The sequence below is a fragment of the Microcebus murinus genome, chromosome 2 (genome assembly GCF_040939455.1).
Source record: "Microcebus murinus isolate Inina chromosome 2, M.murinus_Inina_mat1.0, whole genome shotgun sequence".
Classification (NCBI taxonomy): domain Eukaryota; kingdom Metazoa; phylum Chordata; class Mammalia; order Primates; family Cheirogaleidae; genus Microcebus; species Microcebus murinus.
Genome location: NC_134105.1, coordinates 34,288,304 through 34,300,586, shown reverse-complemented (window position 1 = coordinate 34,300,586; position 12,283 = coordinate 34,288,304). Strand labels below are relative to the sequence as shown.

Below are 12,283 nucleotides of genomic sequence, written 5' to 3'. Positions count from 1 at the left end.
CAAGAACACAGCAACTCTGCCATGATAATATAAGAAGTAATTTTCCTTCATATTGTTTCTACCTTAGTATAACTACTTTGTTTTTGAGGGCTAAGTGTTGTGTTCTTGCCACTTCTTTCTAGCCTGAGGCATGAGAGTGATGGAAGAATAGAGATAGAGATCTATTAGGGCTGAGATCTTGCCTGGGAACTTGTATTCTGATCTGTCTCTGTTGAGATCCTGTTATTAATCTTATACCTGGGTCTATTTAACCTAGCCAGAGATATATGCTACTAGTGTGGACTTTGGCTAGTACTGTGTTCTGTTAGATGGCAAACCCTGATGGTCCTCTGTGCCTTCACTGATGATCCTGTGAAGACTTTCTTTTAATGGTTTTGTTCCTCAGCTTTTCTCAGTTATGCTTTTCACCTTTCATTCTTTCTCCAAATTATTAATTATTGGTGAAAATTTTCAGGATTTTGTTAGTTGACCATCTTTCTTCAATATTGCTTCTTATCAGATATATACAGACAAGGCTAGGGATGTAGGGACAAGGTTGGGAGAAAGACTGTTGCTAGCATATATAGTGCCTTTGTGCAAATTAGAAAATACTGCCTTGGCCGGGCGCGGTGGCTCACGCCTGTAATCCTAGCTCTTGGGAGGCCGAGGCGGGCGGATTGCTCAAGGTCAGGAGTTCAAAACCAGCCTGAGCAAGAGCGAGACCCCGTCTCTACTATAAACAGAAAGAAATTAATTGGCCAACTGATATATATATATAAAAAATTAGCCGGGCATAGTGGCACATGCCTGTAGTCCCAGCTACTCGGGAGGCTGAGGCAGAAGGATCACTCGAGCCCAGGAGTTTGAGGTTGCTGTGAGCTAGGCTGACGCCATGGCACTCACTCTAGCCTGGGCAACAAAGTGAGACTCTGTCTCAAAAAAAAAAAAAAAAAAAAAAAAAAAGAAAATACTGCCTTTTCAGGAAGGCCAGGCCTGATAGCTGGGCAAATGGAACACAGTTGACTTTTATCCCCAATTCACTTCCTTAGCTAAGCACTCTTGAGCAGGGACAACTTCTTCCATCACACTCAACATCCTTTTAGAAGATGATCTGCATTACCATAATTTTTTGTTTCTTCTTTTCTGTCTATCATTTTTTAAAGTTAATGACATAATTTTATATCCTTTTTGTTATTAAGTTGTAAGCATAGAATTTTTGGCTATTTTAGTTCTTTTATTTTGTTAGATAATTTTTTTTGAATTAAATTTACTATCATTTTAATGTTTCTATTGAGCTATAGGTTCTCATAACATTTTTGGCGTTTGTTTTTAATTTTTATGAAATATCCACTGGCATCATTTTAAAAATCAAGTGGTTGTTAAAAATTCATTAAGGAAAAGTCATAATTTCTGTCCCACCCTCCTTACAATGTCTGCCTTACTCCTCAGTGTGCTCCCAGGAGGCTATTATTTTCAACGCTTTTAGCTGTTTCTTTGGGAATTTAACCTCATACTTCTAAATAATTTGCCTCTACTCTAAAATTTGTTAATTTTTCAATCTTAGACTTCTCTATTGACTTCCTGGTATCGTAGATAAAGATTTAGCTTGTGTGCATTTTCCCTCCATTCTCCTCCCCCAAGTCTTTTGGTATAGTCACAATCCACTTTTTGGTTAAATCTTATTAGGTAATTTTGATCTTGTTCCACTTTGCCATCTTTATTTAGAAATTCATATACGTATGTTTTCAAATTGGATATTGTGAAGTACATTTTTAAAAACAATCTATGGACCAGGCTCTATGGCTGACACCTTTAATCCCAGAACTTTGGGAGGCTGAGACAGGAGGATTGCTTGAGGCCAACAGTTCAAGACCAGCCTGGGCAACATAGTGTGTCCCCCATTTCTACAAAAAATAAAATAATATAAAATCAGCTCAGTGTGGTAGTGCGCACCCGTAGTCCTAGCTACTTGAGAGGCTGAGGCAGGAGGATCACTTAAGCCCAGGAGGTCGAGGCTGCAGCTGTGATCTCATCACTGCACTCTAGCCTGGGCCACTGAGTGAGAGCCTATCTCAAAAAAAGTAAATAAATAAAAATCTTTGATAGATTTAAGGAAAGTGTATTGTTTAGTAGCAATGAGAAAAATAATATTTGGTGTTATAGGAAATAAATATCATTGTTTATTGATGAGTTATTATTTCTTGATTGTTAAATGTGTCTTATCTTTATAGATGTTTTTTCAGTATTATTTAAAAGTTGTTTAAAACATTGTCTTTTTAAACATTGCTTTAGGAATATCTGATTTTAATCTTCGTGTTGCATTGCAAACACTTTTGAAAGAGTACTGTGAAATATGCAAATCTCCCAAAGAGAACAAGTTTTGTAGTTTCCTGCAGACATCTAAAGTTCGACCTCGGAAGAAAGCAAGAAAGTACCTATATGCAGTAGGTGAGAGCCTTTAAAAAAAGTATTAGAGATTATTTTTATTTTCAGGACCAAAGCCTTTTAATATTTTGTTATTATTACTATACATGTCAGAATATGCAGGTGTGTCAAAGAGGCATATTTAATTTTACATACAAGCTACAGATTTATAAATTGCATTTATATATTAACAGTGAACACATCTAAAAATAAATAGCCACTCATTTGACATGTGTTATGCTGTGATCTAAATCTTTGGGTTCTTTGATTACACAGTTATCATCAAATAACTAACTAAAACACTGCTTTAAAAGTTAAAAATGTGAATTCTTTGAGAAATAAGGAAAATAAATCTCAAGTTTTTGAACTATTCACAGTGTCTTAGATAGTCATTAGAGATGACAGGAACCACTGATCTCCAAAGTGTAGTTGTACAGGATGATCTATACGAATATAAGAGGAATATATTAAAACTTTCCATTTTTATTTTAAAAAGCATTAAACTTTATCAATATTTAAAATAGAGTGAATGATTATCCAGATCCATATAAATAATATAGTTTTATTTATTTATTTATTTAATTTTTTTTTTTTTTTTTTGAGACAGAGTCTCACTCTGTTGCCTAGGCTAGAGTGCCGTGGCGTCAGCCTAACTCATAGCAACCTTAAACTCCTGGGCTCAAGTGCTCAAGTGATCCTCCTGCCTCAGCCTCCCAAATAGCTGGGACTATAGGCATGTGCCACCATGCCCAGCTAATTTTTTCTATATATATAGGTTGGCCAATTAATTTCTTTCTATTTTTTTAGTAGAGACGGGGTCTCGCTCTTGCTCAGGCTAGTCTCGAACTCCTGAACTTGAGTGATCCGCCTGCCTTGGCCTCCCAGAGTGCTAGGATTATAGGCGTGAGCCACTGCGCCAGGTCCATAATATAGTTTTACATAAGATATACTTTATAATTTACATGTAATTATATGTATAATATTTAAATATACAGCTTTTGGGTACATGCTAACTTTTTTTTGCTAATTGGATATATAGTCAAAATAAAGGAAATAAGGATTTCCATACACTATTTTTATTTTTTTATTTTTATTTTATTTTATTTTATTTTATTTTATTTTATTTTATTTTATTTTATTTTATTTTTTTGAGACAGAGTCTCACTTGTTGCCCAGGCTAGAGTGAGTGCCATGGCGTCAGCCTAGCTCACAGCAACCTCACACTCCTGGGCTCAAGCGATCCTCCTGCCTCAGCCTCCCGAGTAGCTGGGACTACAGGCATGCACCACCATGCCCGGCTAATTTTTTCTATATATATTAGTTGGCCAATTAATTTCTTTCTATTTATAGTAGAGACGAGGTCTCGCTCTTGCTCAGGCTGGTTTCGAACTCCTGACCTTGAGCAATCCGCCCGTCTCAGCCTCCCAGAGAGCTAGGATTATAGGCGTGAGCCACCGCGCCCGGCCTATTTTTTTATTATTTTTTTAATATATTTTTTACATTTATATTTTTTTTGACAAGACATTCTATTATGACCAAGACCAGGTGGTTAACCTTCCTGTTGCATTTAAGCCATAATCTTTCAGGAATTGGCACATTTAAGAATAATACATATTATTCTTATATATATACATATAGTAAGCTCTTAAGCATTTATTTCTTAGTATATAATAGTTATACTAAATGTTTAGATGTAGAGGGCTAGATTATTTTCATTACTACCATTTCCAAATCTAGCAGTAAAGGATTTCCTTGTACTTCTTTCTCTTCTTTTGTTTAGGTGGATATACTCGGTTGCAGGGGGGGCGTTGGAGTGATAGCCGAGCCCTCAGCTGTGTAGAACGTTTTGACACCTTTAGCCAATACTGGACCACTGTGTCTTCACTTCATCAGGCTCGATGTGGGCTGGGAGTAGCAGTTCTGGGAGGGATGGTGTACGCTATTGGAGGTAATAATAAAAATATCTTATTTCCCTTATTGGTCTAGTTGACTATGTTCTTAAATGCCTTATACATATTGCTATGTTGTATACATATATATAGTGCAGTTCAATAAATATTTGTTTGATAAATATTTATTGAATAAATGAATGAAAGAAAGAAAAAGGAAATATAAGATGTTGAATATTACATAGTACATGGATATTGTGATTTATTTCAGTAAAGGGAATATATACATATGTCACAAGATGTATATATATGTCACAAGACAGAATACTTAGGTATGATTTTAATGAAAAGTTGTTTCTAAAATGTGGCACTAAAATTCAGATCAATATTGTATGATAAAAAATTTTTTAAATTCTAAAAGCTGCACCATGATTCATTTTTAATAAACCAAGTTGTCTGGACAGTGGGATATATAAAGACCAAGTCTACTAGACAGTGGGATATATTTCTTGATTGAAATCACTGTGTTTTCTGAAACTATTATTATGAATTGTAAAACAATAAATGAATAGAATTAAATAAGAAGGAATTTGAATGTTGGGGGGAAATAATTATCAGAGAGGGATCTAAAAAGAAATAAATACTAATACTTTTAATATCAATAATTGTTTCTGGATAATATGTCTTTATAGCAAGCCTAGGTAACTCATATTTAAACCTTATAGCTAATCATTTTACTTTATTTCTATGGATCAGTCTAAAACACTAAGAGTTGTCATATATCAAAAATTTTATAATTATTTTCTGACTATGGGACTGTCAATTTAAATTGTGAGAGACACAGACTATTTGATTTTGTTTTTCCTTTAGAGGGTACACAGCCATCAAGCTATTTATTTATTTATTTATTTATTTGAGACAGAGTCTCTCACTTTGTTGCCCAGGCCAGAGTGAGTGCGGTGACATCAGCCTAGCTCACAGCAACCTCAATCTCCTGTGCTCAAGTGATCCTTCTGCCTCAGCCTCCCAAGTAGCTGCGACTACAGGATGTGCCACCATGCCCGGCTAAGTTTTAGATATATATTTTCAGTTGGTCGATTAATTTCTTTCTATATTTTTAGTAGAGATGGGGTCTCACTCAGGCTGGTTTTGAACTCCTGACCTCGAGCAATCCGCCACCTTGGCTTCCCAGAGTGCTAGCTAGGATTACAGGCCTGAGCCACCATGCCCGGCTAAGCTATTTATTAACTCAATAAATGCCATGGTGCATCAGAAAATTCTAACAAAGAAATTAAAGCTTTGAGCAATAACTTTCTGTCGGCATAAAGACCATAATTCTATGCAATCTTTGACTCGAACTATAATAATTTCTTTTATACACATTTTGGTAATTATGTGTAATTTTTTTGCATGAACTCTCCTGTTCAACCTAGAGTCACAATGTCTTTGTGTGACACTTACATATACATATATTCCCTTTACTGATACCACAGAAGTGCTTAAAGAGTCTCTTCAAGATGGTGTGACTTTCCTAGCTATTATTAAGATTATACTATCAACATTCCTGTCTTAAGATATTCCTTAATATACAAGTTTTAAATTTTATTTATTTTTCTTAATTAAAAAAATATTTTTAGAGACAGGTTCTCACTTTGTTGCCTAGGCTGGTCTTGAACTCCTGGCCACAAGTGATCCTCCCACCTCAGCCTCCTAAAACACTGGGAATATAGGCATGAGCCACTGTGCTTGGCCAAATTTTTAAATACTTTTTAAATTATAGAAGTAATTCAGGCTTGTTGTAGAGAATTTTGCTAAAACACAAGCATATGAAAAAGAAAATAAAAATCACTCATACCACAATTGTACCACAGAGAGGTAAGCACGGTTAATAATATTTAGGTATACTTTCTTCAGGATTTATACATATCTGGGTTCATATTCTAAATATTGGGTTTTAAATTAAGATATAATTCAAATACCAAAATTCACCATTTAGAGTAAATAGTTCAGTGGTGTTTAGTATATTTACTCAGTTGTGCAACCATCACCACTATCTCATTCCAGAACATTTCATCACTCCAAAAAGAAACACTATACCCGGCCGGGCGCTGTGGCTCACGCCTGTAATCCTAGCTCTTGGGAGGCCGAGGTGGGCGGATTGCTCAAGGTCAGGAGTTCAAAACCAGCCTGAGCAAGAGCGAGACCCCGTCTCTACTATAAACAGAAAGAAATTAATTGGCCAACTGATATATATATAAAAAATTAGCCGGGCATGGTGGCGCATGCCTGTAGTCCCAGATACTCGGGAGGCTGAGGCAGAAGGATCGCTTGAGCCCAGGAGTTGAGGTTGCTGTGAGCTAGGCTGACGCCACGGCACTCACTCTAGCCTGGACAACAAAGTGAGACTCTGTCTCAAAAAAAAGAAAAAAAAGAAACACTATACCCATTAGTAGTCAGTCTCCATCTCCTTCCCAATCCCTAGTAACCACTAATCTACTTTATGTCTCTATGTATTTGCCTATTCTGGACATTTCATATAAATAGAATAACATAATATGTGGCCTTTTTCATATGACTTCTTTCACTTAGCATGTCATAGCATGTACTGGCGCTTTATTTCTTTTTATTGCTGAATAATATTCAATTGAGTGGATATATCACATTTCATTTATCCATTCTGTAGTTGATGGACATTTTGGTTATTACAACTTTGTGGCTATTGTGAAGAAAGCTCATATGAACATTCATGTACAAGTCTTTGTGTAGAAATGTATTTCATTTCTCCTAGGTATATACCTAAGAGTGGGGTTGTTAAGTTATATAGTAACTGTATGTTTAACTTTCTGAGATACGTATTGTTTTTAACATTTTTTTTGCTTTTTACTTATTATACTTAAAATACTTATTTTTAATTATTTAAGTAATAAGTAGCTACGTTGTCATTGTTAAAAAATCCATTGCAGGGGGGGGCATGGGCAATATACGTAACCTTACAATTTGTACTCCCATAATATGCTGAAATTAAAAAAAAAAAAATCCATTGCAGGCCAGGCACAGTGGCTCACGCCTGTAATCCTAGCACTCTGGGAGGCCAAGGCAGGTGAATCGCTCAAGGTCAGGAGTTTGAAACCAGCCTGAGCAAGAGCGAGACCCCGTCTCTACTAAAAATAGAAAGAAATTAATTGGCCAACTAAAAATATATAGAAAAAATTAGCCAGGCATGGGGGTGCATACCTGTAGTCCCAGCTACTCGGGAGGCTGAGGCAGGAGGATCGCTTGAGCCCACGAGTTTGAGGTTGCTGTGAGGTAGGCTGATGCCACAGCACTCTAGTCTGGGCAACAGAGTGAGACTCTGTCTCAAAAAAAAAAAAAAAGAAAAGAAAAGAAAATCCATTGCAGTAATAGTTGAAGTCTGTCTTGTCTACAAACTCCCTCCCCGATGCTTACCCATAGAATCTCCAGGGAAAAATCATTATTAACAATTTAGTATATATCCTTCTAGATCTTTTTCTATTCTTGCATTCATGTATTGTATGCTTATTTTATATGGGTTTTAAAATATATACTTGGTATCTTACAATAGGTTTCTAAAATATGCCTGTTTTACTTTATATTATATATGTGTAAGAGCATATCTTAATGAATCAATGTATAGAGATAGACCTCATTTTTTTTAAATTTACTTATAGTATTTCATACTTTGGGTGTGTTGTAATATATTTAAGTTTTCTTTTACTGATATACATTTAATTTGTTTCCAAATTCTTGCTACTACAAGCAGTATTCCAGTGAACATACTTATATATGTCTCTTTGTGCATGTATATGAATATTTCAGTAGGGCATATGTTGAGAAGGGAAATTGCTAGATTAGTTATTAAGCACAATTTTAGTTTTAATAGATAGTAACAAGTTACCTCCACCAACAGTAGATGAGAGTACCTGTTTCTTTACTCTCTTGCCAACACTACATATTATCAAACTTTTTTTTTAAACAGTCTTGCTCTGTCACGCTGGCTAGAGTACATTAGTGTCATCATAGCTTACTGCAGCCTCAAACTCCTAGGCTTCAAGTGATCCTCCTGCCTCAGACTCCTGAGCAGCTAGGACTACAGATGCATACCATGACACCTGGCTAATTTTTATATATTTTTTTTCTTTTTCTTTTTTTTTCTTTTTCTTTTTTTTTCTTTTTTAACTGACTCTATACAACGATTATAATTTTTATATTTTTAAGAAGAGACAGGGTCTCATTCTTGCTCAGTCTGGTCTCAAACTCCTGGGCTCAGGCAATCCTCCTGCCTCAGCCTCCTAGAGTGCTAGGATTACAGGCATGAGCCACCATGCCTGGCCTATTATCAAACTTCTTAACTTTTGCCAGTCTGATAGGTAAAAAACTAATATCTCATTTTTATTTACATATTCTATATTATAGGTGAAGTAGAACATCTTCTCACATGTTTCATTGCCCAGTTGTATTTTCTCTTCTGTGAACCAGTTCATATCTTTTGTCTGTTTTTCTGTTTGGTTCTCATAGCTACTGGTCTACTTGTATCTCTGCTCGTTTACTCTCTTTTCTGTCCTATCGCTATGGATGAACTGTTGCTACTCCTATTGTCTCTACCTGTGTACCAGGTCCTAACCCTTTACACTAATTCATGAATCTTTTTCTTGCAATTATCCACTCTTTATGGCATTATTAGGTTTCTTCTCTCTACTGAATGATTAGCAAAGAAGTTGCTGTAATATCTCCCATCTTAAAAGATAAATCCAGGCCGGGCGCTGTGGCTCACGCCTGTAATCCTAGCTCTTGGGAGGCCGAGGCGGGCGGATTGCTCAAGGTCAGGAGTTCAAAACCAGCCTGAGCAAGAGCGAGACCCCGTCTCTACTATAAATAGAAAGAAATTAATTGGCCAACTGATATATATATAAAAAATTAGCCGGGCATGGTGGCGCATGCCTGTAGTCCCAGCTACCCGGGAGGCTGAGGCAGAAGGATCACTCGAGCCTAGGAGTTTGAGGTTGCTGTGAGCTAGGCTGACGCCACGGCACTCACTCTAGCCTGGGCAACAAAGCGAGACTCTGTCTCAAAAAAAAAAAAAAAAAGATAAATCCTCTTTTGATCTCATGACCTCCTGTAGCTACTGTTTTATTTCTTTGCTTCTTGATAGAAAAGTGGGGTGGTCTTTATTTACCAACAACTCTGTTAAACCCACTACAATCAGAATGTCTGCTTTTCATCCCCCTCAGTCCACAGAGACCATTCTGGTAAAGGTCATCAAAGTTACCATCATTGTCAATACCAGGGGTCAATTCTCAGTTCTCATTTTACTCAATCTCTCAGAATAATTTAACACATTGCTTCCTACTTCTTAAAGTCCTCCCCTGTTTTACAATGTAGATTTTATTATTATTCAGGTATGGTGAGGACAACAGATCAGTAGACAACTGTCATTGAAAAGATAGTTTGTTACAGTTCCCAAGAAAAGGGTGCACACTTTGCCATGGGAAAGAATCAATCAGCAAACACTATTCAGATAATAGTGAAGTACTAAATTATCATACTGTCAGCTACATTGGGAGTCTGTCTGGAGGCAAAGGGAAAGGGGGAAAAATGTTGGCCAGAGCCTCATTTCGGTTTCTACAGGAAAAAACAGGAAAAGGTGTAGTAAACAGGATTAGCTAGTTTAAATGATTGGCTAGATTATATGATTTCAGCTGACTTTGGGGAATAGGGATGGTCCCTAATTGTCTGGTACGTGGCCTGGGGGTGCTTAAGGGGAGAATGGTGCTAGATAAAGGAGGTTTTAGAGTTGTGTGTTCTGGATTGGTTAGTTTGCATTTAAAAAGCCCTCTGGAAGGCAAGTTTTCTATCTGTACAAATCAGCTAGCCCGGGAAGGGGCAGTTGCTTCAGGATCAGCAAGGCCCTAGATGCCAAGCATCAGCAATATGGAAAAGTTAAAAATCATAATTAGGCCAGGGTGCAGTGGCTCACGCCTGTAATCCTAACCCTCTGGGAGGCCAAGGCGGGCAGATTGAGCTCAGGAGTTCAACCAGCCTAAGCAAGAGTGAGACCTTGTCTTTACTAAAAAAATAGAAAGAAATTAGCTGTACAACTAAAAATATATATTTAAAAAACAATTAGCCAGGGATGGTGGCACATGCCTGTAGTCCCAGCTACTCAGGAGGCTGAGGCAGGAGGATCCCTTGAGCCCAGGAGTTTGAGGTTGCTGTGAGCTAGGCTGATGCCACAGAACTCCAACCCGGGCAAGAGAGTGAGACTCTGTCTCAAAAAAAAAAAAAAAAAAAAAAAAAATTATAACTAATACATCTCCTTTTTTAGGGGGAGGTGCTTTGGGGTTAATGAACTCCTTGGTTTCTTCCTACTTTACTGACAGTTGGTTCTTGTGGTTTTTTTTTGTTTTTTTTTTTTTTTGGTGGGATCCTCTTTCTCTCTCAGACCTCTCAATATTAGGATGAAAATCGGCACAGTGTCTGGCACCTGTAATCCCAGCTGCTTGGGAGGCTAAGGTGGGGGATCACTTGAGTCCAGGAGTTACCAGCCTGAGTGATATAGCGAGACCCCATCTCAAAAATAAATGAATAAATAAATATTAGAATATCCCAGGACTCAGTTCTATCTACATTTACTCTCCTAGTGTTCTCTTCTAGCCTTATGCCTTTATGTACTGATGACTCTCAAATTTACATATTCATCTATTCCCTGATCCCCAGACTTACATATACAACTATTTTAAACTTCACTTGAATGTCTGATGTTAACTTCAAATTTAACACATCTAAACCAAACTCTTTGATTTCCTCACTTCCTAATCTCTTTATGTCTCGGGTTTGCCACTTGCTAAATGGTAATCACAATTCACTCAGTGACTCAGGACATAATTTAAATCATCCTTGATGATACTCACTCTTTCACATTCTACATCCAATCTATCTATATATATGCAGATGTATCTGCCTGACCACTGTAATACTCTAATCTCTTACTTCTATTTTTATTTCCCTAAAGTCTGTTCTGTACACTGTGGCCTGAAATAATCTAAAATTTACGTTTGATCATGTCATTGCCTTCTGTTCACCCTTAAGATAAAATCCAGTCTTCATCATAGCTTACAGATGTAACAGAGAAAATGGCCTGAAAAAAAAACGGGTAAAGGCCGGGCGCAGTGGCTCACGCCTGTAATCCTAGCACTTTGGGAGGCCGAGGCGGGCGGATTGCTCATGGTCAGGAGTTCAAAACCAGCCTGAGCGAGACCCCGTCTCTACCAAAAATAGAAATAAATTAATTGACCAACTAAAAATATATATACAAAAAAATTAGCCGGGCATGGTGGCGCATGCCTGTAGTCCCAGCTACTCGGGAGGCTGAGGCAGTAGGATCGCTGAGCCCCGGAGATTGAGGTTGCTGTGAGCTAGGCTGACGCCACGGCACTCACTCTAGCCTGGGCAACAAAGTGAGACTCTGTCTCAAAAAAAAAACAAAAAAAAAAAAACGGGTAAACATGTTTTCTGTTACTTCAAAACCCCCTTATCTTTTTTTGAGATCTAAAATCTACATCCCTGTCTCTGGCTAGCGTTGGGAGGGGCAGGGGAGTGTCTTTTGTTCTTTGTGCCACAGGAGATGGCTCAAGGGAATTGTCGGTGGAGGTCATGAGATTATTTTAGCTGAAGATAAGAATTAATCAGAATCTTTAAAAGCTCTGTACTTCTGCTTAGAGGCAGGATATTGGTACTTTGAGACAGGAGTCTGCCAACCTCCTCACTGCTGGCAAATTAATAAACTCCTCTTTCCTTCTTCTTAAACCACTTGTCCTCATCCTTCTGATATGGCCTCCGGGACCAGTGCTGAGCTTTCAGTAACACGAAGCCCTTACATGATATGGTTTCTCTGTGTCAAATCTCACTTTCTATTTCTGTCTTTGTGTCAAATCTTACTTTCTACCCTTCTCCCCTCATTATGTTTTAGCCTC

General features: G+C 37.4%; 1 protein-coding gene across 1 annotated transcript in view; it reads left to right on the top strand.

Annotated features, from left to right (window-relative positions):
• Positions 1 to 12,283, top strand: part of IPP (intracisternal A particle-promoted polypeptide) — a 48,314-nt gene that overhangs the window by 15,451 nt on the left and 20,580 nt on the right. The window contains exons 4-5 of the mRNA XM_075997830.1: positions 2,272 to 2,427; positions 4,184 to 4,351. Coding sequence (XP_075853945.1) covers positions 2,272 to 2,427; positions 4,184 to 4,351 — 324 coding nt within the window. The remainder of the gene's footprint in view (positions 1 to 2,271; positions 2,428 to 4,183; positions 4,352 to 12,283) is intronic.